Source organism: Trachurus japonicus, chromosome 5, assembly GCF_045865225.1.
Source record: "Trachurus japonicus isolate A0001 chromosome 5, Traja_1.0".
In the NCBI taxonomy this organism is placed as follows: Eukaryota; Metazoa; Chordata; class Actinopteri; order Carangiformes; family Carangidae; genus Trachurus; species Trachurus japonicus.
Genome location: NC_140911.1, coordinates 10,728,587 through 10,752,901, shown reverse-complemented (window position 1 = coordinate 10,752,901; position 24,315 = coordinate 10,728,587). Strand labels below are relative to the sequence as shown.

Here is a 24,315-nt window from a genome sequence, read left to right as displayed (position 1 = left end):
TTCTCCAGGGCAGGTATAGAGGGGATGGGAGTTCTCTGCATGAGCGAGCCCCGCTCCTCCAGCTCCATTCAACTCCGCTTTTGCCTCCGCTATTCACCAGGGCCCTACTTTGTCAGAAGGAAGGGACCACAGAGAAAAAGGAGGGATCACCCTTTTCTCTCTTTGTACTCCACATAGCTATACAAGCGGTCCCAAAGCCTCCACTAATGAGTAGGCCTCCGCAGTGTTGTGAGTGGAGAGAGAAGCAGGTTTGAGAAAGAGAAAAGGTTTGATAAATATGCCTTCATTCTACTTCTCTGATGGAATGTCAGTCCTGTGTTCATCAGCCTGCAGGGTGGTTTTGCTTTTTAAGTACTTTTGTGTTGAGAAGGCCAGCTCTAGAATAATTAGAGGGAGAGCTGAGCAATTAAATGTTTCATTAAATGTACAAGTGCAAATGCACTGAACTGTGGTTTTATTGAATCACTGTAATTTGTATGCTTCAGAGAGAAAAGTGTAGCAGTTCTTTAAAAATTGTTTCTCTGAACCTTTCTTACATGGCACAGGCGCACACACACACAAACACACACACACACACACACACACACACACTGTTACATCAGAGTTAACACACCATCTAATTGCCATTTCTCCACAGTTAATGATACACTTAAGATAATGTAATGGCGCTGAATGAATTGCTCGTAAACATATACAACGCACACCAAGGGAGAGGCCATATGGTCCTCCATGCAGTAAATGGGTATCCAGTTACTTCAAATAAATTGAATTTTCCACCTCTGGCCTGTGGTGCCATTGAGTGTGTTTGAAGACCTAATTGAATTTAGACTGGCGGACCATTCTGATTTAGCTGGCTAATTAAACCACTCAGTAGATGTCTAAACGCTGGGCCTATGTGTAACCAACCATGAAATGTGACAGGTGAAAGGTAGGTCTGGTGATTTTATATTTCATGGGTTTTGAAATGAAGTGGAGTTCGTTGCGAAACACCAAGGAAGAAACTGGTTTTGGAGCAACCCAAACACGCATGGTTGAGTGCAGATAGGTTCACAGGGTTCAATAATTTAACACAGTGATAATTATATTCTATATGACAACAAAAGCTGTGTTTAAACCCCTTCAGACGCTTGTGGAGAGAACAGGAGTGAGACAAAGACAAAAGACAGAATGAGATCCCTTCTTGGTGCAAATGCATTCACACCAAAAACACAGAAACAAAGAGCGCTGGCAGACAAAAAGCTGTTTGGCTGCCGTTGCAGTGCAGCACAGAAGTCACCTTTCAAAGAGTGAAACAAGCACATTCCTCTCCTTGCACAGAACAAAAACTGTTCCAGGCCATCGCTTCTTTTATGAAATATTCAATTGACAAGGCCTATTAAAACAACCATAGCCAAATACACAGGAGAGCTGCCCTTCCCCACCCTGCCTGTCAAAGAAGCTGTAAAGCAACAAGCCACAGCTTTGACTTTGTCTTCGCAGGGGTGAGGATGTGAGCAATGTGGACACAAGTAAACACCTGTTGAAAGGACGTGGAAACTGACTGCCATTTCGGCCCTACTCTTAACAATGCATACCTTCATTGCGACTGACACTTGTGGCTTGAAGTGTAAGCATAACAGACAGGGGTGAGCACCTCTAGCCACACCTCCCTCATGATGGAACAGGTTAGGGAGCTGGTATGGTTTGTCTCTCATCGCTTGCCGTTGGGCCGCCAAAGCTGCAGTCTTACCTACTGACAGGAACTTGGCACAGCGCAGCTTGATTCACTCTCCTCATTAGACAAACACTGATGAGAAATGTAAATGTTAGCACACACTTTCGATATGGACAGAAAAAATAATGCGAGGAGAAGAATAGCCAGAGCGGTGGTGTTTAGACACCTGCAGATCATGTGATTGTATTGAACACTAACAGCCACACCACAGCTGAGGCCTTTTTTCACCTCTTCCATTATGGCTGTTTACCTCATGAACTGTTTGAAATATCGTTTGTCACATTAATTATGGATGCAAATGTTAACACGTCTGATATTCAATCATTACACATGTTAATGTTTAATATTGGCGGATTATTATTATTTTTAATGAATAAAATATTAAATGTAGCAAATAATATACGCTTTATAACTTGTGATTTTTGTTGGAAAGTGCTGTATATGCCCCAAAAGATAGTACTTTAACACATGCAGTGAATGAGTTGATAAAATTAATCCAAGTCATTTTGACTCTTTTAGTCCTGTACAGATTGATGGTGTAACGCACATGTCCACTAGAAAGCAGTGTCTGGTACAGCAAATTACAATGCAAAGGAAATTCAGGCAAAATCAGGAAACAGAAAAGTAAGTTCAGAAAGTTCACCCCAGTGAACTATTAGCACAAAGCAAGGTGATAAAATTATAATTTTCTACAGTAATTGGATGGGAAAATGAAAAGATAGTCCATGATAATAAGTGCATTTAAGAACTCTGCTGTGGTCAGCACCTGAGAAGGCACTTCGGTGAATGCTAAGCATGAGGAAGAAGCTTGTGGCAGCACTATACTGTATTTGAAACTAAAATTGGTAATGTGTCTGTATTCATTTTGCATTGACACTGTGTTACTTACACAGATGAGTCAGTCAGATGACTTATAGAACTGCTACAGAGAAGCACAATCTGTGGAAGAAAGTTTCTTGTTCATTATGTGTGTGCAGTGTGCTAGTCTTCCTCGGCATCATCAGCAAACACACACACACACACACACACACACACACACACACACACACACACACACAGATACACACACACCTTCAACTAACTTTATTTAAAATATATATAAAGACTTATATTGTTTGCCTTATATAAATGTTAAGGACTATATATATTGTTTGACTTATTATGTTAGTTAACAGACAATGAAATGATCTCAGACTCCTGTGCTGCACAGCTGCAGCATTCAAACAGGAGAGGGCCTTTGGTCCTGGACAGGAGAAATTGGTTTCCTGCCCAAACCGTTAGCCTGTGTTTTGTCCCTCTTATATTTTCTCCTCCTCTACATCTGTCTTGCTTTTCTCTTCCCTCTCTTCACTCACGTTCTGCCCCTAGAAGGCCACGCATCACACCACTTAGCAGGCAGCCTGGTATCGACAGAAATGCCCCAACCGTTTCTGCTTCCCATTAGCGAAGCATCTCCGTGCTCCCGCAACACCCGTTAGCCATCCCGGCCCCAGTATGATGAGTTGGCCGGCTTTCACGCCTCTCCATTTTATAGCTGATGAATAGCTGCAGCAGATGGTTTGTTATCTTTGAAGATTCCAGTAAGACGAGCGTGATGAATCGCTCCAGGCCTTACACATCCACCTCCCCATCTCACCATCACCACCACTGCCATCACCCCTCCAGCAATAGAAAAAGTGAAATGTGAACAATATGTAGTTGACTTGTCAAGTACACCTAAGAGGCTACTGCTTTCGCTTTTCTCATTCCAGCCTCAAAATCTTCAGTCTGTACTGACACTTTCATTCGACTCCAGCTGTGTAAACACCAATATGGTTGGTGTTAAAAACATACACGCAGAAAAAAAGAGGACAGGGGCTCATCTGGTGCAGTCATTATCCTCTTTACAATGCACTCTCATGACAGACTCACGTCCACTCTTCTCATCAGTCACAACTTCACACAGCAGCACACAGGAGAATGGGCGAGGGGTGAGTTTGAGGAGCGGACCAGTTATGGTAGCAAAGGCTGTTAATGCTTTCCTTACAATGTGGATTCTTTGTAGGGGCATACAATTTCTCAGAGTATAAATCAATCCATATGTGGGGATAAATATCACCTCAGGATGGTGCCATGTGAAATGTCTGAGCTCTCAAGGAAAGAGACAAATGTCCGGAAAGGGGTGCACACTTTGAAAGGCTCGGTGCCATAAATTTGATCCACGATACAATATAAATCACAAGCATAGTGTCAGTAAAGCTCAAATGAAATCACACATTATATAAAAAATATGTGTTTTTTTCTTTTATTTTGCAGTAACAACAACAACAACAACATATGAAAGTTATGAGATGTTATTGTGTAATCCAAAACACTACAGCGTGCACTAGTGGGGAAAAAATGTCTTTCAAAACTAATGTAGAAATTGCTGTATATTTAAAGAATGGGTGATGATATAATACATGTTGTTCATTAAATTCGTCATATTCTAGAAGCAGAAACTGGCTGGTCTTGATCAGGCTGGATTTACAAACACAGCAAGACTCAATCCTCCACATTAACACGCCGGCATTTCTTAAGGAGACCCTTGAACCTGAGCTTAGCGTGCTGTTCAAAATTTCAACCTGGTATTTGCTTGCTGCATTAGTAAAGTTATTTGTGTGCCAAGTCATCCTGAGCAGGTCATCCACCGAATAAATCACATTAAAAGACGTGTCAGCGGTCCCTCTCAGAATAGACCCCCAAAGTACCTGGTCCACATACCTATATCTGCTGAAGGAACATCAATATACAGGGCTGGGCATACTTGGGATGGCTGCGATTGTACACATCCTGCCTCTTGAAACCAAAATAATGCACAGGAAAGAATGAGTTGAGAATTGGGGCAGTGGGGAATCAGTCTGATTGTCAGGCTCAGAATCCAATATGGTGTGGGAAACTTGAGAATTCAATATTTCTCAAATAAAATGGGCAGATGGCAGAGGTTATTTTAAAAAAAAAAGATGAAATGTGACTTAATACGGCATTGTATCACATGGTGCACAGAAACATGCATCTTGGACTGCAGGTTCACTTATTGGATATTCATATTGTATAGCCTGTGATCATAACAAATAATTTAATTTGATTGATAGATAGATAGATAGATAGATAGATAGATAGATAGATAGATAGATAGATAGATAGATAGATAGATAGATAGATAGATAGATAGATAGATAGATAGATAGATAGATAGATAGATAGATAGATAGATAGATAGACAGACAGACAGACAGACAGATAGACAGACAATATTCATGTATCCAAACAAGCCCCAACTCTCAAAGTAATATAATTTCTGGACAAATTATAGAAATTGGTTGTCTTCCATTACTCAGGTTTCCATCCTCGATGAAGTCATGTTTTAACAGCGTCTCATTTCTAAGATATTTTCCTCGCTTCTAGGAGCTAGAGGCCCTCACCTGTAGGCTACTGTGCTCACTCACACACACATGATGCAATGTGAAACCTTCGCCTATTCATTTGAACAGGAACGAGGAACTGTGCCACTAAATTGCCTGAAGTGCTGCAGGTGTGAATGTTTGCGTCTTCACTACTGTGATTAATTGCGATGAAATGTGGGACTTTCTTCCACACAAAGTGATCACAATAGCTCTGGCAAAGTCAATCAATACAATCTGTCAGTGCCAGGAAAAATATGTGGTGAGAAAAAGTGTTCACAGGGCCATGAACTTGACAATGCCACTGATTTATCACAGATGTGCATTTTTGAGATAACGGGCGAACATGACTTCAACATTTGGGAAGAATTTTGTGCTATCATGTGGCGATTATATGCTCAAATGGTGAAAAGATCAGTCTGGATGCACAAAACACACACACACATGCATGGGTGTGCCTGCATACACACAAGTATACACACCTTGTTAGCACACAATCACAAACGCAGATGCTCCCACACACCTGCACAAAGTATCAGCTTTTGCACAGTACAAATACACAGTGGTGGAGGCGGGATTCAGATCTTTAGAGATTACACTGCCACAATATGAAAATACCCATAACAAGTCAAATGTGCATTCAAAATCATTCTAACCTTAAATAAAACTACTGTCAGTAAAATGTATGAATATCTTTTTATTTTAAAGAGCTGTGCATTACGTGGAATGGTATTGTCCCATCCCATCCCAATTATTATCCTATATTATCTATATTAATTGCTGATGCGGAAACAAGTCAATATGGAATATATAATATTAGCTTTAATGTAATGCATGTCTGTGAATCATTTGTGCATCTGTCTATACTCTCTATAGTCATTTGACAGATTGTTATCATCAGTACAAAATGGAAATCAACAAATGAGTTATGTAAAGTAATTCAAATTAACCTGCACCCTTTACCAGCTGCAGCATTGGCACATTACTGCGTCAATAGTATCAATATGATATGAAAAGGACCTTTGGCACATACTTTGGCAAGTGCTTATGCTTGTGGTACTTTTTGACACACTTTAAGTGCATTTCAGCACTATTGAATACTGTATTTGCTTTTCTTCATTAAAAGTAACCTGCTGAAAAGTAAAATATACTGGTTTGTATTAAAAAAAACCTTATTTTTCAATGTACTAGAAGTTGACAAATAAATAAAGTGCGGTAAAAATAAGTGCAATATTTGCCTCTTGATTTAGTTGAAGAAGTATCCTACTGTACCCCAGCAACACATTTGAGTAAATGTTACTTTTTAGCTACTGCCTCTCATTGCTCAGATTCATGCACAAGCAAATTCACATTGTCGACTGAACTCACGTATCCAGGTGGTATTTCATCTGACTTGACGGAACTTTTTCAGTTGTTGACGTGGATTGAGGCGCACATCAAGGGAAGATATAAAGCAGATGAAGCCCTTTTGGCACGCACAAGGCACACACACACACACACACACACACACACGCTCGCACACACACGCATACACACACCTGACAGTCTCTTGAGCATTTTCTTAACATAATAAAACACATAGGAACTAAATTCTTCAGAATATGACAAACTGAAGGTTTTATAGGAACATCAAATAAAGTGGATTTTATACTGTTTTACAAACCTGTTGAGTGAGGTTAAAATAATTATTGATGGTAGAGCTAACAATAGGCCCAGCAACACAAGTTGCTTGCTTTTTCCTACAAATCCCCTGTGTGAAAATGGGAGGAAACATAGTGCAATGTTTATGAATTCCTATCTGGCTTTTTCTTCTACATGTAGATACATCTTCATTTAAATCTCACGAACAAACACTTTAAATTGAACTGTCATGGCATTCAAACCAATTATGTTATTATGGCTTGTTATAATGCGATTACAAAGCTTGATCTCGGTGATTGTCTCTTTAAGAAGCAGTGAGAGTGAGTGGAGGTGGTGCGGTTTCACACCCCGGGGTGGGAAACAGAGGCGGGGCCAGAAACCGCTGAGTGACAGCCGCTCAAAGGCTCTCCGGCTCCGCGGCGCTCCGACAGTCCGTGGTGACCAATGAGCTTCGGACTTGAGCCGTCCGTCAAATCTCAATAGCCAATCAGGGCGAGGTATGGGCGGGCCTTGGAATCGGTGTTGTGCATCCAACGTGGGACTACGGAGCGATCACCCAGGGAAAAAAAAGGAAAAGTAACTCAAGAAAGGAAAAAACTCATGGTGGTGGTTCACGGTCGGAAGGAGGGGGACTCTATTTTACTATTAATCGGATCGTCGAGATTTTGTGACCACAGACTTGCACCTGATAAGCTGCTGGTTGACTTCTTCTGGACCGAGCGTGTTATTTCAAACTTGGATTTATTCGGCTTCAGCAGAGGAGTGCTGTTGAGATTTTGGACGATACGCAGCGCTCGCTCGGCTCTGAGAGACCAACGCTACCAAGTTTTTCGACACTTACTCCTGCGGGACTTAACTTATTTACTACATGCCCCCAACTTTGTGGTGGACTTTGTGTTACACCGTCAGAAGTTACCCGGTGGCCGTTTGGCGAAGTTTTTAAACAGTTTTGCCTTTGCTGCTGCTCCGTTGATCAACAGTTATTCAGAGAGCTGACTGAGCTGTGCGGGCGCACCGTGTCCTTTTAACGTTTTAACCGCTGCATGTTTCCAAACGTTGCAAAAAAGCGGTTAATTTGGCTACATTTTATCCTTTTTATGGACACACTCCTTCAACTTTACTTTACTTTTAAGTTCACGGCGACACATACAAGTTCGCTGTAGCCTACTGTGAATCTCCTTTGATTTTTTTTTTTTTTAGCCCGCGTCGGACACCAGAGGAGAAAGTTGGATTGGGAACTTGTCTCCTAAATGACTGTTTTTGGGATGGAAAACGTTTCGCCATACCATAGTTGTTTGTACTAGTCTCCGGATGTTAAGAAGAGAATTAATGTGCTATAAAAAGCATCCAGTCCTCCTGAACTTACATTAATCTTCCAGTTTGTGGGGTGCGAGGAGAGAGCTCAGCGGCCGCGCTATTAAAACTGGATACAAAATGGCGGCGTCCCTGGGACGATTTGGATATGTTTCTCGTTGTGTTTTTTATTTAATTTTGATGGTCGAACTGTTTCACAGTCGTGGATTGAGTTCAGACTTGCCTTGTGCCCAGAACTGTACCTGCAACGGAGATTCAGTGGACTGTAGTAATCTGGAGCTGACAGCAACGCCTCTGGACCTTCCAGCCCGGACTGTTTCCTTGTAAGTAAAGCGCTCAGTTGCCCCAGCAGCCTATTTATTGACCAGGCCATAACGGGGTAACAATATTTGTGAAAAAAAGAAAAGTTGAAGGTAGTGTAGAGAGGCCTTAAGTCTTTTAGTCAGCAACGCAGATTTATAGGTAGTTGAAAATTGACCTCAGTTGATACGGTTTTCTTCCCAGGAATCTCGTCTGAGAAGATTTTTTGAGGTTAAGCTTTGAGTTGCATAAATGTCTCTCATCTGTATCAAGACAAGAGAGGAAATCTGTCTGACTAATGAGTCTATTCCCTCTTTGTCATAGTAACTTTATCTGAAAAAGTTCAGAGTGAACCAAACTATTTCTCACTTTGCTGTGGACCCCATGTTGCCCCCATTTAAGTCCCCCCCCCTGGAGGTCCCTGCACCCCACTCGGGAAACCACTGCAGCCACACACTGCCAAGCATTTGTCTCTTCCAAGACAGTTGTTATGCATCATGTTGCAATTTGATGAGGGTTGTCATTAATTAGGCACTCACATAATCGTTCATAACAGGACAGCTCAGGCAAAATGAAAGTGTGATTGAGTTTGACAGAAAACCACATGGAGTATTTTAGTCTTTATTGTGTATTTCAATATCATTAAATGGAATTAGGCTTTGTGAGTATCTTTTACAACAGTTTAACAGGTGGTTTATAACTGTAAGAAGATGTATGTATGCACACACATTTCAGGGAGAGTACTCTGATGGTGCATATTGATTAGCTGGGGTGAAATGCCTTGCTCAAAGGCACGTTCAGCCTCTCTGTGTCTCTTTGACTCGGACTGTGATACGTACATTTTAAGTTACTGTCCTTTCCATATTAACTTCTTTCAGAAATGTAATTGAATACTACAGGCCATGGTTGATCATAATCATTCTATGTGGTCAGTGAATTCTGATATCTTTAATAGTTTCTGACACATGCATACGAGACATGTGCATCCGAATGTAGCTGTCTAAAATTGTATTTATGTTTCCAATGCTGGAATGAACAAACTGTCCCCTCAGGGTGAGTAAACAAATAGACCCAAACATGTCATAACGGATAGACCTCTGGTTTATTCAATCAGATTTATGACAGGTATTATACTAATTCCTGCTCTATGTTGCTAGTCATAGTGCACAAATTAAATTTCTTGTAAATTAAGCATCAGTTCCCCAGGGTAAGGCTGACAACAGTTGAAACCCTGTCTGCTAGATTGTTTAGGAAATGAGCCAATTTGGGACATTTTTATGAAACATCCTCCAGTGTTTAGGGAACTTCAGCACTTATCAAGCTGAATGAACTAATTTATTTACAGACAACACCATCCTCTGTCCTCCCAATCAACATTTTGGCGTTCACCGCAGCATATTCCAAACACTGTCCAGTGGCAATTGTGTTTCCTCGCTAACAATTAGGCGTCTTGTTATAAACTTTTGGGTATCTGTTTGTGTGTTTTGCTGGGAATGTGGGGTTAAAGAGCAAAGACCCAGAGACTCCTCTGGCTCCCAGGTTCCAGTGTTAGGCAGTTTTTCTTCCCCTGGGAAAGTGAGGAATGCAACTTTTAAAAAAGTCCTCTAAAAACATGAATAACAGCACTTGTGCCCGGGTAGCCTCATTGCCCCGAAGCACCACTTAGCCAAGTTCAAGTGCAGACTCTGTCCATCATGCATGTACACGGACACACACTGCTCCTCCTGTCCTCATGGAGAGTGGACAACTATTGTGCGACGGCTGTCCCGGCTGAAACAGCTGCTCCGAATCTTTTTAGTCTGTGTAACGATAGGGCACTACTCTGTCTCGCTCCAAGTCTCCCTCTTTTTTATCTCGGCCAAACCTTATCGGTCAAGATTTAAGGACCCGCAATCTTGTTGTTTTCAAAGGGAATGGCTTTATGGCTTTGAATTATCTTTTAAAACACCTAGGTTGCATATTTCCACACCACTTGAGATAGTCACATTATGCTGGCAGGTAACTCAAAGGGAACCAGCTCCATTCCTCTGAGGTCTGTAACAGAGCCAGATTAGTAGATGATTACTGTAAACCTTAAGAGACAAGTATGGACAATTTCACTTGTGGCCCAACATGATCACATTATGAGGTAACTTACGGCAAGTCCTGTCCACCTGGGCGGATTCGCAGATTTTTTTTCGGTGTTTATTGGAAGTTGTTTTAGTTTTTGAGTGCTGCCCAAACTCAAACAAAAAAAAATGCGTACGTGTCGTGCATATTATACGCAGACTTACTGTATTGCAAATGATGTACTAAGGTAGATAGTACAGTGCTACAGTTAAATCCTTTCTGTAGGGCTGACTGAGAGTGTTACAGTAGTGTGCACAGTGTGTTTAGTTTTAAATAAAGTGTGCTTGTTCACCTCCTCCTCTTCCAGGCCCATGAGCCATGTGAAATCAGTGTGGAATCAACTGTCTTTGTTATGTTTACCCCAGGGAGGGAGCAGCAGCAGCAGCAGCAGCAGCAGTAGTGGTGGTGGTGGTGGTGGTACGGAGGACATTGTTAGTGGCTTTCAATAAACACTAGTCACCTAAGTCAGCTTTCCTCCTTCTCTCCTCCAGATAGTGCAGATGTACGGTCCGCAGTAGAATCTCAGTGCTCTGAAACACTTGTAGGATTTGATTGTTCATAGATGAATAGCTAAAACTCGCTGTTGTAGTTGTTAATCAAGGAGAGGCTTGTCATTCAACCATACAGTGATGTCAAAAGTCTGAGAAGTTGTCTAGGGCGTTTCGATAGCACTCTATGTTCTGTTTTGCTGTCTCTAACACTAAGGGTTGTTCTAGCAGAGAGGATAAATCCAGCTTAAAATGAACTGAGATTTCCCACCCTTTTGTGTGGGTGAAGAATGATTGTGCTGTCATGTAGCTGTTGCAATTATCATTATACAGGCTCTTAAATTGGGATTACAGTAATGAACGCTGCAGTAGTACCTCGGGGCTTGCGTTTTGCACAGCAGCTCCCAGAAGGAAATGTGTTGTTAAAGACAGACAGACATCCTATCTGCTCCAGAGTGTGGGGAAGTTTCAAGGGGTGGGGAGTTTGGGTGGATTTTGAGCAGGTAGCAAACACGATTGACAGCTCGATTGTACTTTGTGGTAGATGTGAAACTCTTTTTAAACAGTTTTGTCTGGGATGTATTGCTGTGACAGAGAACAAGAGAACAGAAAAAATGGCCCCTGACACTAAAAATGTGATATAAAAAAATATGTTTTTTTTTAGGAAGTTTGTGGTGTTAAATGATCTGTCAATATCCTGAAGATCTCCCATAAAAACATTGCTTGATATTGTGGTTAAGTAGTCCGTGTGCACATGAGGCACAGACTCAGACAGTGCATGTGGACCACTGACCTTGTGTTGCCTAACTGATGAGTGCAGCCAGGTTACCTTTACATGTAATGTATGCAAATAAAACATGAGTTTGGAAAAAAAAAAGAAACCCTTACAGACAGTGCAAGGTCACTTCCCGATGTGATCTATTGGGCAAAAGCTTTGCGCAAATAAGCCTCTGTTTCCTCCACAAGTGGCTCCATGTTTTTTAGGCGTAATTGAGGGAACCTGGACGAATATTTGTCTAGAGAAAAGATAGGTGGCTAGAGGGTACATGTTGGCAGTTAATCCATCACCGGCAGGCCTAGCAGCCCTCTGGCTTTTTGGTGAAGGAAAAAGCTCTAATGCGTTCCACTTGTCAAAATAATGTGTCTTCAGGACCCTGATTTTTAATGGTCCCCTGTGAGAAAATAGCCTTGATGAGGATCGGGGAAACAATCACGTTGGCACATCCTGGTAAAGCAGACTGAGTGAAAAAAGGGGAGATGGTGATGGGAGGTTGGGACGATGTGTGCTTAACTAAGTGTGGAACATACCATCCAAAAGGAAAAACAGTCATTTCAGTGCGTTACTTATTGGAATGTTAATGAACTGATAAAGTATTGCAAGAACGTTGATGGTATTCATTTGCCTCACCACTTATTTCTTCCATCTTTGTATTCAGGTGTTCACTTTGGGTTAAGGGGCCGATGCATCTTCTTTAAAGTTTCTGCAGTAATGAATTTCTTTGTCAGACACATCCTGTGCTGTCTTACATCAGTGTCTGTAACATTTAACAAACTGACCACCAGCCTCAGATGTTTGTCCATTTTTTTCCTGATTGATGAATAGCCTAACAACATTCAAAGCAAGTTTGCTCTCACGCAGTCACATATTGCCTCTCAGGAGTGGTGCCTTATCTTATTTGCAGCCTCGGTAATGTGTATAAAAAGCATTTCTGCCCACAGTGCCACTGGCGTAATGGGATTTTGCTAGTAAATAAAAGCATGAGCATTACTAATTTTGGCTGCGATTGCTGTGGTTGGATAGAGATAAAGCAGATACGCGGTGTCTGTTTGCCAGCATGTCTCTCATGTGAGATTGTAAAATCTTTTTTTCTGTTTTTTTACTATTACAGAAATCCACATATTTTTAAAATGAGGCCTTTATTTTCATTTCTCAATGGTGTCCCCTCTGCTAGCCCGATAATCAACCAGCTCTAGTGAAAAGCAAGAAGAAGCCTGATCTTGATTCATCACCTTTGTAACCTAGCATTTCCTAAGTGGTTTACCAAGTCTCTCATGTACTGGCCATAATGCATGGTGTACACCAAGCGTTCTGCTGCGTCTTAACCCCAAGCCGTAGCCTTAAACCTCACAGTACAGCTTTATTGGTAAACACCACCCCCAACGTTTGGTTTTGGCTTCTGCCCTCAGGAAATGGGTTTGTGTTGGTGGTTTCCTGACAGGGGCCGGGAGCTTAGCGGGGCTGGTTGTGGACTGGTCTGCTCAGGGTGGAGCGGCAGATCACCTGGCCCGGGGGGGAATTGAGGAAAGATGGGAGGGGAGGAGGGGGGGCGGCACATTTTCCGCCCACTGCCTGGAAGTGTTTTGTCAATGTCACGGTCTACTGCTGCTGCTGCTGCTGCTGCTGCTCTTGCTTCTGCCATCAGACTGGTTCCACTAGTTGCTGAAAGTCTTGTCACTGGTCAGAAACCTCAACCACTGTCACACATGTTTTAACACACACAAGAAAACCCAGAGGAAATGAAATATCACAGGGACAGCCTGCTTGTACGTCACACATCTTCAGACTCAGGTTTTAAACGTAAGAAGCCAGACAGCAGGACGAAGATGACCCTTGGCTCTGTGGGGTTTTTTTTTCTTTTTCTTTCAGCAGCATCTCTGTTGTTGATAGATCTGATTGACTGATACATGAAGGCTGAACATAACAAATGTTAAAACAGATGAACAGTTGAGCAGTTGGGGCTCAGCAGCAGCAGCAGCAGCACTCAGCAGTGCTGAGCCCCTTGTGGCTTCGAGGGCATTTCTCGCTACGCAGCCTTGTAATCTTGTGGTAGTGGGAGTGATTATACCAAGTTTGTTTATTGTCATAGTTTCCCTAGCCCTGTGACTTGCATGTCCACTGACAGATATTTTAACGTCACAATGCGAGTGTTTGGAAGGGTTTAGGATGATATCATCACTGGCACTGACTTTTATCAGCTGCTCTTCACTTTTCCTCCCTTATCGGCTGTTTTGTGTCAAGCTGGGCAGTAAAAGGTGTATGTTTCCTATACGGAAATTTTCAAGTGTCAGTTTATTTTGTGTGTTTTTTTTTTTTTTTTATCGTAAATGATCCTTTCTAAGCAGCTGAGAATGATTCATGCCAAACATTAGCCGTGAACAAATTAGGAAGGAAGAGCTAAGGTTGAGCCCTTACTCTAATAACAGCAGATAAAGTCTGACATTAACATGAAGATATGGAATGAGCTCATGGCTGCTCACCGGCTTTAATGACAATCAAACAGCTGCTGCCACAAGTCATTCTGCTGGAATCCAGTCAGCAGAATGGATGGCCCTTTTGTGAAGACACTTTAGAGCACCAGGTTTCACCCCCTTCCCCCCTTTCCCTCTCCCCCCAAAGTCGGTGTCTACAAAGTGGGCTTGATCGATGAATCATCTGTGAATTCTCTACATCTGGTAAGAGTTTGGAAATCTGGAGAAGATGTTAGAGCAGGGAGAGAGAAAAAAAGAAGCGTGACGTGAACAGAGAGAGTGAGAGGTACTGTGCAAGTGAAGCAGTTTCTCTCCAGAAAACAGGCAGTCCTTGGAGAAGCGAGCGGCGCTCTCACTGCTAAATTGGGACAAAACATTTTTTTGAGAAGCCCTCCCACCCGCAAAATATGCCACCATACTTTTTCTGACAAACAACAAAAAAAAAAGGAGCATCTCAGAGCTTCGCTGTCTAGACGGCCACACATTTGCATGCAATTAGATTGTAAAGATAGCATGTTCCACTATTTATACACTTATTTCTCCACCGGCCGGAGTGTAATTATTGCTCTGCTAGTATAATAAACAATAAGTGGGGAGAAAAAATTGACTAATGATCTGTCTTTTTCTTCACTTTGAAGTTGAGAGCATAAGGTCAGCTGTCTGTGCAGCACTAAAACAATAACCCCACTAAGGAGACATACAGTATTTATGTTATTCTTTCAGATTAATTGTGGACACTCATTTCCTGTTTCTCTTAATGAAGAGGTCTGGCGCCATTTGTTACAAATTACAGTATTATCACACTAGAATCCAGTGTTAAATGCAGAAACATGAACAGGACAGATACATATACACATGCATACAGTGTGGACAGTATATGGGTGCTATTCAGCTTCTTATTATGGAGAGTACAGGCTGGTGTTTTAGGGCCTGGCCACAGGTTCACGTGGTGCCTCAGGGGGGCTAGTGCTGCAGACCCTTTCCCCAACCTTCTCCCTGTTTGTTTTGAGTGCCCCACTCCATCTCCTGCTTCAGCCCAGAACCAGCAGCCAGCACAGCACAGCACAGCCAGCCAGCGCAGAGAACGGCAGTGCACATGGCCCCAAGATGTGGACAGCCTTCCTGCCTCGGAAAACTTCAGAAACTGAGTCACGCTTCTAGCCTGACTGATTTCAAAGGCTGGAGCAGCTCCTTTGTTGTGTTGTGTGTATGTGTGTGTGTGTGTGTGTGTGTGAGGGCGGTGGGAATCTGTAATGCAAATGGTGAAATATGCTGACCCCCTCAGCGCTACGTTCCTCTGATCTCACATCTGAAGTTCTCCTCAGCCTCCCCAAGATCTTACACCTACTGATGTCTTCGCTCAGATTTTCGAGCATCACATTTATCACCGAAATCACAAATCTTGTTCATCACCTAGATACTTTTTAACCTTGTCAGACTTGATAAGATATTATTGCCCCCCCACCCCCCCTTGTTACAGCCAGTTTCCTTCCTCTATTTGACTGGTGTGTAAAATGGTGGAGCTGGGGCTGGTGTTAGCCTTGTGTACACTCTCACTGCAGTTGCCTGGCTATAAACCGGCCTTTAATGACAGGAAGAGTGGTGTGTGTGTGTGTATGTGTGTGTGTACGTGTGTGTGTCTGCCTTTTCCGACACACAGGTTATTATTTGACTAGTTTTATGATGCTCTGAAATCGACCACATTAAAGGGCCTTTGTCTCCCAGCTGGACTACAGAAGGCTCATCACTGACATCACTTCACACTTCCAGTGAGCAAAGTTCACACTGCAGTTATCTATGATAGAAATGGGAAAGATAATGATGATGTATCTCTGTATGTGGAAGTCCCAGCTCTCTGCCTCCCTCCTTATATCTCCTCTCTCCCACACACAGGCCGCGCGCTGACTTACACTACAGGCAGAGTGTCATATGCGATGACATCACTCCTGTACTCCCAGCTCTGCTCTACTCCCACAGCACCCATAACACAACTATTTTTTAAAGCCTTTTAATGAGTTTTATATGTCAAATGAACGGCATGGTCCAGCAGTGTTTTCTTGCTACAGACAGTTTGCTTAGTCAGACAGGCCGCTTTTCTCTAGTTTATCTCATTGTCCTTTGAAGACTTTGTTTCTCAGGCAGCCTAAGATTGAAGCCAGCGTTTCTCTTCAGTAGTTGGCTGATTTTCAGCTTATCCAGCAATTAATTTTGTTGAGCCTATAAAAAGTTGTTGGAAACAGTCAAATAATGCAAAGAAAGGTGTCCAAAGTCTAAAAAGTTGCGTCTAGTAAACCCTTCCTTTTTTTTTTTACTTGAAATATTACTTAGTTGATTCTGTATCAGTTTTATTTTAATGCATGTTGTGTTATCCAAACAAGTGACGTGTCTTCATGGCAACAGGTGGTTGATTTTTTTTGCTGTCTATCATTTTTTTTTTGTGGTTTTCGAGACACTTCTTCCTCCAGATACTTCTCAGTCTCTCAGCATTAGTGGTTATTGTTTGTCATGTGTGGGGAGGCTTTGGTTTGTGCTGGCTGGGTGTGGTTGGTAGGTGGGAGTGTAGCTTACACCTCCTTATTCCAGATCAGCCTTCCTTCTTGCAGCCCTCTTCCTGTGCTCATACAGGCAGAGAGCGCTTTTGATTTTGATCCTGCTGACTAATGTCAAACAGTCCTGCCCATTTGTATAAACTAGTTGTACCATACAATGGAATGCAGTGTTTGAAAATCTCAGGGCTTTGAGAGCAAAATTGGTTTGTAGTGTGTGCCATGTTTAATCGCGGGGTCTGTTCTCATCTCCACTATACATCCTTTTCTCCTTGGTTTTGATTTAATGATGTAAACTTATGGGAGTCCTGTTTTGCAGTCGCTGGTTTTGTTTTCTGCACGCAGCGTAGAGTTTTGACAGGTTATTTGGGTGGTTCTCATTTTTCTCTGCGTTGTTTGTTTCTGCCGATGTCGGTGTCTACATCGCGTCCCCCCCCCAACCCCTTGTGAAGAAGTCAGAAACTTCTAATGACTCCGAGGCTTTTTATCCTCAGCGAATTCCTCCAGGAACAGCGTGATTGTAAGGTCACTTTCTGGAAAGCATTAACCACGCTTAGCACTGGCGTCCCACCTCCCCCTCCCGCCCCAACCCCCCTCTTCCACAGGAGAGAGAGAGAGGGAGAGGGGGGAAGGGAGCAAGAAAGGGAGGGAAAGCGGCGTTATCACCATCGCCTCATACAGTAGGTGTTAAAACACTGTGAAACTTATCTCATCTGATAGGCGAGAAAATAAATCTGCCTGAATGAGATGGAGAGAAAAAAGTTGTGTAAACACCATAGATGACTGAGAGAGAGGCACACGCATGCCTGCCCCCCACCCCCACCCCCACACACACACACACACACACACACACACACACACACACACACACACACACACACAGGACCAGTTTTGTTTGTTGCTGTGGCCTTTAGCACCCGTACAGCAGGTTTGGCTCTCAATCGTGACACTTTCTTAGTCATCCCTTTGTTCTGCTCTTTATTTTAAGCTCTGGGTTTCATGCCTATGTATGTATATATGCATGGCCAATTTCCTCCACCTTTTTAAATGCTAAAAGAGCTGTTTGGAGGTGATGTTCCTTAGTGTGTGTGTCGGCTGTGTGTGAATAAACGTACCTCCAGGCAGAGGCGGCCTGTAGGAAAGCTCTGTGATTTTTCACTTAGCTTCACCGTAACGAGGTAATTGCCCTCTGCTCTGTTGCAGGGGACGACAATTTGGTGATCTAGGCCACAATGGGAGGTGCCTCAGTAAATGATCATAACATAGACACACACATGCACACCTCTCCTGTCAGGCCCGCGCCCGGAGGGCTGATACTTGCTCTGCTATTATCTTGTCACACACACACAAGCGAAGAGAAAGAACTGGAGTTAGAGACTGTCATTATGTGCAATCAAGCACAGGAGACAAGAAAGGGAAATCTGTCAAGACAGATTGAAATTTATAGGTGTGAATGGTATTAGAAAGCGGAGTGTGTGTGATATAAAAGACTGACAAGTCTTTCGCTGAAGTATTAGGGCTCCAGACCGACCCTAAATGTGGGCGTTTTGCCTCTAAAATTTGAGATGGCGCAAGTAAATTTTTCATCTACTTGTGCATGTGCAACCAGAAAATTTGCCTTTTTTTTTAACACTGGTGAAATGTGGAAGGGACGACTCAAAGAATCTTGAATCTGTCATTACAGGTGTCAGGCCAATGGATCATGAATGAAAAGGAAATGTGAATATTTGCTTTGCAAGTTGATTTACAGTTTCCACCCCTAAATCTTCTGCTTGCATTCCTAAAGTTTGAAGTTAGGGGCCACGGTGCTCCTACTACAAAACGTTACTCTGGAGCCCTGACTGTCAGTATCAACCAATCTCCTCAAGTTATCCCTCGCTTCTTTCTTTGAAACAAACAATCAGCCATAATGAACCAAGCGCTCGTGCCACAGAGTTCACCCCCCAAACCCCCTGCCATGGTCTTCTACGGCCACTGTGGTACAGTACGAGCGAACGAGGAATGCGTTGCATCAGGTAAAAAAGTGTCCCCGGTCTCTGGGAACAAGCAGCCATCTCTCGGCAGGCCTGTGAAACATTCCTGGGCCGTCTCTCACGTCTGGACAGAGGGATGGAGGGGTGGGAGGCAGCCGGCCCCGGAGCTGTGGGATCCCTTTGTCTCGCCTAGCCCTAACCCCACCACACAAACACAAACACCGTTCTCACTGCAGACCTCCCCTCTGCCAACAGGCAGGCCGCATGCCAGTCGGGCAGGAGGTGTGTGTGTGCGTGTGTGACAGAGATAGCACTTGTTTATGTGTGAAATAAATTTGATTCATATAGCGTGGGAAGCTCGATCTGAAATGCAGATGCGCGCGGTCGGGGATGTGCACACATTAGCCCCCTTTCCTCGCTCCCTGACAGCGGTAACGCTATATCACCGGACAAATCACTCTCTAATAAGCTTCAGTGCGAGTCAAGTGCCAGCTATTAAATACACTGTTAGCCTAAAGTGCAAATTGACTGCTGCAGATGAATGGCCTGTGGGTTATATCTGGAAAGTGAGCCAGGAGAGAGAGAGGGGGAGAGAGAGACACTCTGTATCGATAGTATTGATCTGGCCCTCCTTGAAGGCCGGCTGAATTGATGTACTGCAGTGTTTTCAGGCACACTTAATCTGGACGGATGAGGCTGTTTGTCAAATCGGAGAAATAATTGTCACTATTGATCACAGTCCTTATTTAAACAGCTGCAAATTGCCCATGATAACACAATAAAGCCGTGAAAAATATTGTTGTGCCGCTGATATTTCTTCACGTTAGAATACAACCTGCTTTGTATTTACATCCTCTTTTCTTCTTTTTTTACTCAGAAATCTTGGCTACAACAAGCTGACCACCATCAGTGCTGAAGCCTTGGCCAACCTGCCCAACTTGAGAGAGCTGTAAGTAATACTCACATACACTATTACACATACATGATTTACATTGAGGCAATTGGCAGCTAAACCCCTGCGTGTGACTAAGAGTCCGTTGTGTTGTGAATGCTTCAATTATTAATCTCTTGATGTGATTTTAAACCGTGAGCGCCAGTTGTGAGGTTTTTTTTTTATCAATGACTTGTTTCTGACTAACGTCCATGGTCGCCACTCTACTTCCTAACGGTGTCCTCGTATGTGTTGCCTTGAACTAAGTCCAATTGAGAATAAAGTGGTGTTTTTCTATATTAAGCCTCCCCTCCACCACCCGATACTGTGGCCAACGCTGGCCTTGTAAATATTTTATATGGTGAGGAGAGGGCTTGGCTCTGTGACACTCAGCGCCGGTGCTCGAGCCCCATACACACACATACAGCAGCTAACTGGTGATACACACACTGGTGACATCTTTGGCAGGCTGCGCGGCCAGTCATATGCCCCTCGACATCTGTTTTACTCCCATGCTATTTATGGTTTTTAAAAGGATGACTTGCTACTTGCTCTGCGGCAGAGGTGACAAGTCGTGTTTGAAATCTTTTTGATTTATATAAGGTTTGATTGAATTTAGCATCATGTGATCGCGAGCATGCCGAATAGCCGCAATAACATCCTGGCACCTCGGCAAGCACACACACCTTGCCGCTTGACAACAGCATGAGTTACTGCTTTATTGACACAGTCTCTGGGGTTTTGATTTATATGTATTTTTCTTTCTTTTGCACCTGTTATTTTCCCCGCAGTGCCTGCACTACCTGGGAAAAATTCCTCTTTAATGTCCTGTGACCTCATAACAACATATCAGCTTTGTGCCCTTTTTTAGTCTTTTTTTTCCCCTTCAGGGTAGAGTTATGTTCTCTAACTCACTACTACTGTGTGTGTTTGTCATTTTCAGACGGCTGGACCACAATGAGCTGACCTCCATACCAGATTTAGGACAGGCTGCCTCCAAGATTGTATCGCTCTACCTGTAAGTACTGCCCCATTTACAGCTTGACACGGTACCAGAATTATCTGGCGCTCTGTTACCATATTCTTAGGTCAGTGACCTCTTTGAAATGCTCTTGAAATAGTCTCTTGACATCTGTCGAGGATTGCATGTGTACATTTAAGAAGTAACACCGCCTTAATGCGAGGTTAGTGATGAATGTGACTCGATTACATAAAACCTGTCCAAAAATCTGCTCTGCACTTGAGCTGTCTGGGCTTAAGTATGGAGTTCTGTCACGGGAGATTAGTATGTGGTCAGGTAACTGACTAGTCTTATTAGCTGGTCATGTGGTCTTGTCCACAGTGAGCGGTGCTGGCTGCTTGGAGTGTCAGCTCGTATATAGTTCCAACTTGGTTGCTCCCAGTTGTGAAACGGTGCCTGTGGGGACTGCCAGCACTGGCATCTCACTGGAGATTTACTGCCCTATTTGGGAAGAGCATGTGTGCGCTTGTGTGTGTGTGTGTGTCACAAACGTGAGCTCGGTAGTCCATCAACAGTCTCATTTTAACACTGCTGAAGGAATCTCATGGCTAGAAAATGGTGACTTTGTATATGCTACAGTTTGGAAGCCAGCGGATACAACGCTTCAGGGGGGGAATGTATACAGCTGTTAATTTGGATCATGGTAATACAGGTGGAGTTGTTGGTTAGAAGCTCAATGTCAGATAATAAATCAACAATAACTCAGATACTGATTCTCACATGAGCCAGACCTCATAATTTGTTCAACTCCTTTTAAGTCGTCAGCGATACCTCAGCACTGACAATTTTCTGTATTATAATGATGCCCAAGAATTTGTAAAGGAATGTAAGGCACACAAAATAAACACAGTACAATGAAAGGCATTCTGAGGTGAGACCAAAATAAGCCTGAGATAAAAATCAAGACTTGGGCTGATATGAAAACGTGTCGTAATTATTACAAGATATTTGGCAATGTTTCATGTTATATTTCCGACTACATAAACACACAGTCAGGGGTGAGAGGAATCAGGACAGTCCTCCTTCCATGTCATCTGTTGGACGGGCTGTTGTTTTCCACCGTCTCATAGTTATTCCTCTCCTTTTGACCAGGGCACACTGTCGTATCTCGCTCGGCCTAAAACAAGACAGTTGTATTTATTTTTCACACCTTGCCAGCATGTCAGCCGACTTCCTGGTAGTAAAGTACACAGCTGCTGGTTGTGTCGTTGGTCATCGTCGTATCATTTTCAGTGGTGAGCTTTGTGGGAGTCACACCTTTCCTCTCCCCGTGTGTCATCTGCCGGCTTCTCAGAATTGATCATGATGCACCAATGTGGTTCAGGAGTATTTCAGTTAGGCTGTGAGGTTAGCAAGGTTTGAGTAAGCAGCTGTCAGCTGTTCGTTGAAATGTGTCATGTTTGTAAGGGGTCTGACCTATTCTTATTGTATGTCAAAGGTGTTCTTGACTTCTTGGATCTGTAGGGTTCAGCACAAACTCCTATTCACTTAGATTTTTCTGGCCACAGAGCAGATTGAAGCGAGTTAACCTTTACTTGCACAAACTGTGTGCAGTCGCAGCCCCTCCAAACGATCAGGGTGTCTTTTTTTGGCCTGACTTGAAGCCTGTTGCTAGGGGGGGGGAGGCCTATAGGCCTGATGGGAGTGGAGGCTGGAGGGAGGGTCAGATCTTTACAAAGCCACGCAGCTGAAGTGAAGGCCTGCTGAAGCACTTGCAGCTGCAGCTGTCAGTCACATGGCTTACAGTAAAATGGGTGACAGTGAGCAAGGGAGGAAGGATGAGAAAATAGGGAGGGAGGGAGGGAGGGAGGAATGGATGGGCGATGTGTGGACTGTTAGATCAGGGTTACACATCATGTCGAAAGAGGAACGGCTGAGAAGTCAGTAGGAGGGTAAGGGAGAGGAGGAAGAAAAAAAAAAGGGGAAGCAAGAGGTGAACTCAGGCTCGGTCTTATTCCCAAAAGTAAATCGAGTGCACTGTGTCTGACTTGCCAACCAGCGAGCCCTCTGCAGTGTGAGAGTGTCTGTGTGTGTGCCCTGGCAGAGGCAGCAGCACAGAATGCAGGGCAGTGTTCCTGTGCCATGAGTTGGAGATAGTCTGGAATGTTGTCTGACTACAAGTTTGTGTGAGACAGGAGCTTATACACACACACATGCACACATATACACACACACACAGACTCGCAAACAAACACACACTCATCCAAGCAAATGGCAGAGAATCTGTCTTCAGCCCCTCAACCAACAGTAAACTCTCCAAAAGGCTGAGAGCCCATTAAATCACATTTCTACACTCTTGATGGTCTGACTGCTATCAAGAGGTTTGTACTGTCGGAAAAATACTAATGTTACAAGTTCACATATTCAATATATTAAGTAATTGACAAGTTTCCAGGATTTCTGGGGGAAAAAAAGCCAAACTCATCTTATACTTCTGCAATGACAAGATGCTATTGAAGGGACAGTCAGTACGTTTACATGACACTTGAAAAAAACGAATTATTGCCTTAATCCGACTATAACTGGACAACTGAAGTGCATGTAAATACCTCAGTCCGACTGAAATCGGAGTTGGAGAACTCCGATTAAGACACCCAGATAATGCGATTGGAATTCGATTTTCTCCGTCATGTATACGCCTTAGTCGGAGTATAACTGGACAATGCATGTGCGCATGCTCCACAACAGTAGAGACGGCACAAAGTGGAGCAGAGAAGCCACCCGAACCCGGCAAAGCAAAGAAAAAAACCCAACGTCAGCGCCGATTCAATGCATTTCACACAGCGCGACCAGTGTTTTATTAAAAAAAAGAGAGAGAGAGAGGCACTAACAAAAAGGCACTTTTGTTACAAGTTTCTTTTGAAATTCATTCAAGACAAACAATTAATTCCAGTATGTTTAATAAGGAACAAATATTGCTGATGATAAAAGATAAATCTATTAGTCTATTCTGAGGTTTCTGATACAGAATCTGTGACACATTTACAAAGAACTTCCAAAGATGACTCTTCCACTGTGGGTGTGTACAACATACAGAATTATAAAGAAACCGATGAACTAAGATAGGATAGATGAGTGGGCTGGGATTTTTCCCTCCTTCCCTTTTTCCTTTCTTCTCTTTCTCCTTAATCGCTTTCTTAGTTGAGAGGTGACTCAGCCTTTTTCTTTTGCCTTCTCTCAGCTTCCTTCTTTAGTCCTTTCACCCCCTTCCTTTGACGTGTCTGGCAGCTCTTTTTGATCGCTACAGCTATCGTGGAATCCATTAGGCACAGATAAGCCTGATTGGATGTGGCTGCGTTGCTGCGCTTTTAATTTTTCCACGGGCCAGTCACTGTCAGTTGGGTAAACGTTCACATCCCCGTCCAAATCATCCTAACAGGAACATCGTTACCATAAAAACAAAAAGTCACCTGACCGTACAGACGCTTCTAATGTAACTAACCAAAGACCATATGCCAGGCTCCCACAGTCCCACAATGCACTTGGCGCACTGACACTGACATCCTGCAGACTCCCAGAATGCCTCAGCAGGATGGGAAAAAAAAAGAGAGGCAACAAAAAGTTTAAAAACAGTGTCAAATTGACAGCAGAGCAGCACAAACTTTCC

The 24,315-nt window shown here is 43.2% G+C and overlaps 1 protein-coding gene across 2 annotated transcripts in view; it reads left to right on the top strand.

The window, feature by feature from the left end:
• Positions 1–7,295: 7,295 nt before the first annotated feature.
• The window catches only part of lrig1 (leucine-rich repeats and immunoglobulin-like domains 1), a 37,517-nt gene continuing 20,497 nt past the window's right edge, over positions 7,296–24,315 (top strand). For both annotated transcript variants that reach the window (XM_085776144.1, XM_085776145.1), the window contains exons 1-3: positions 7,296–8,414; positions 19,634–19,705; positions 20,631–20,705. In XM_085776144.1, the coding sequence (XP_085632270.1) occupies positions 8,212–8,414; positions 19,634–19,705; positions 20,631–20,705 (350 nt within the window). In that variant the 5' untranslated portion in view covers positions 7,296–8,211. The remainder of the gene's footprint in view (positions 8,415–19,633; positions 19,706–20,630; positions 20,706–24,315) is intronic.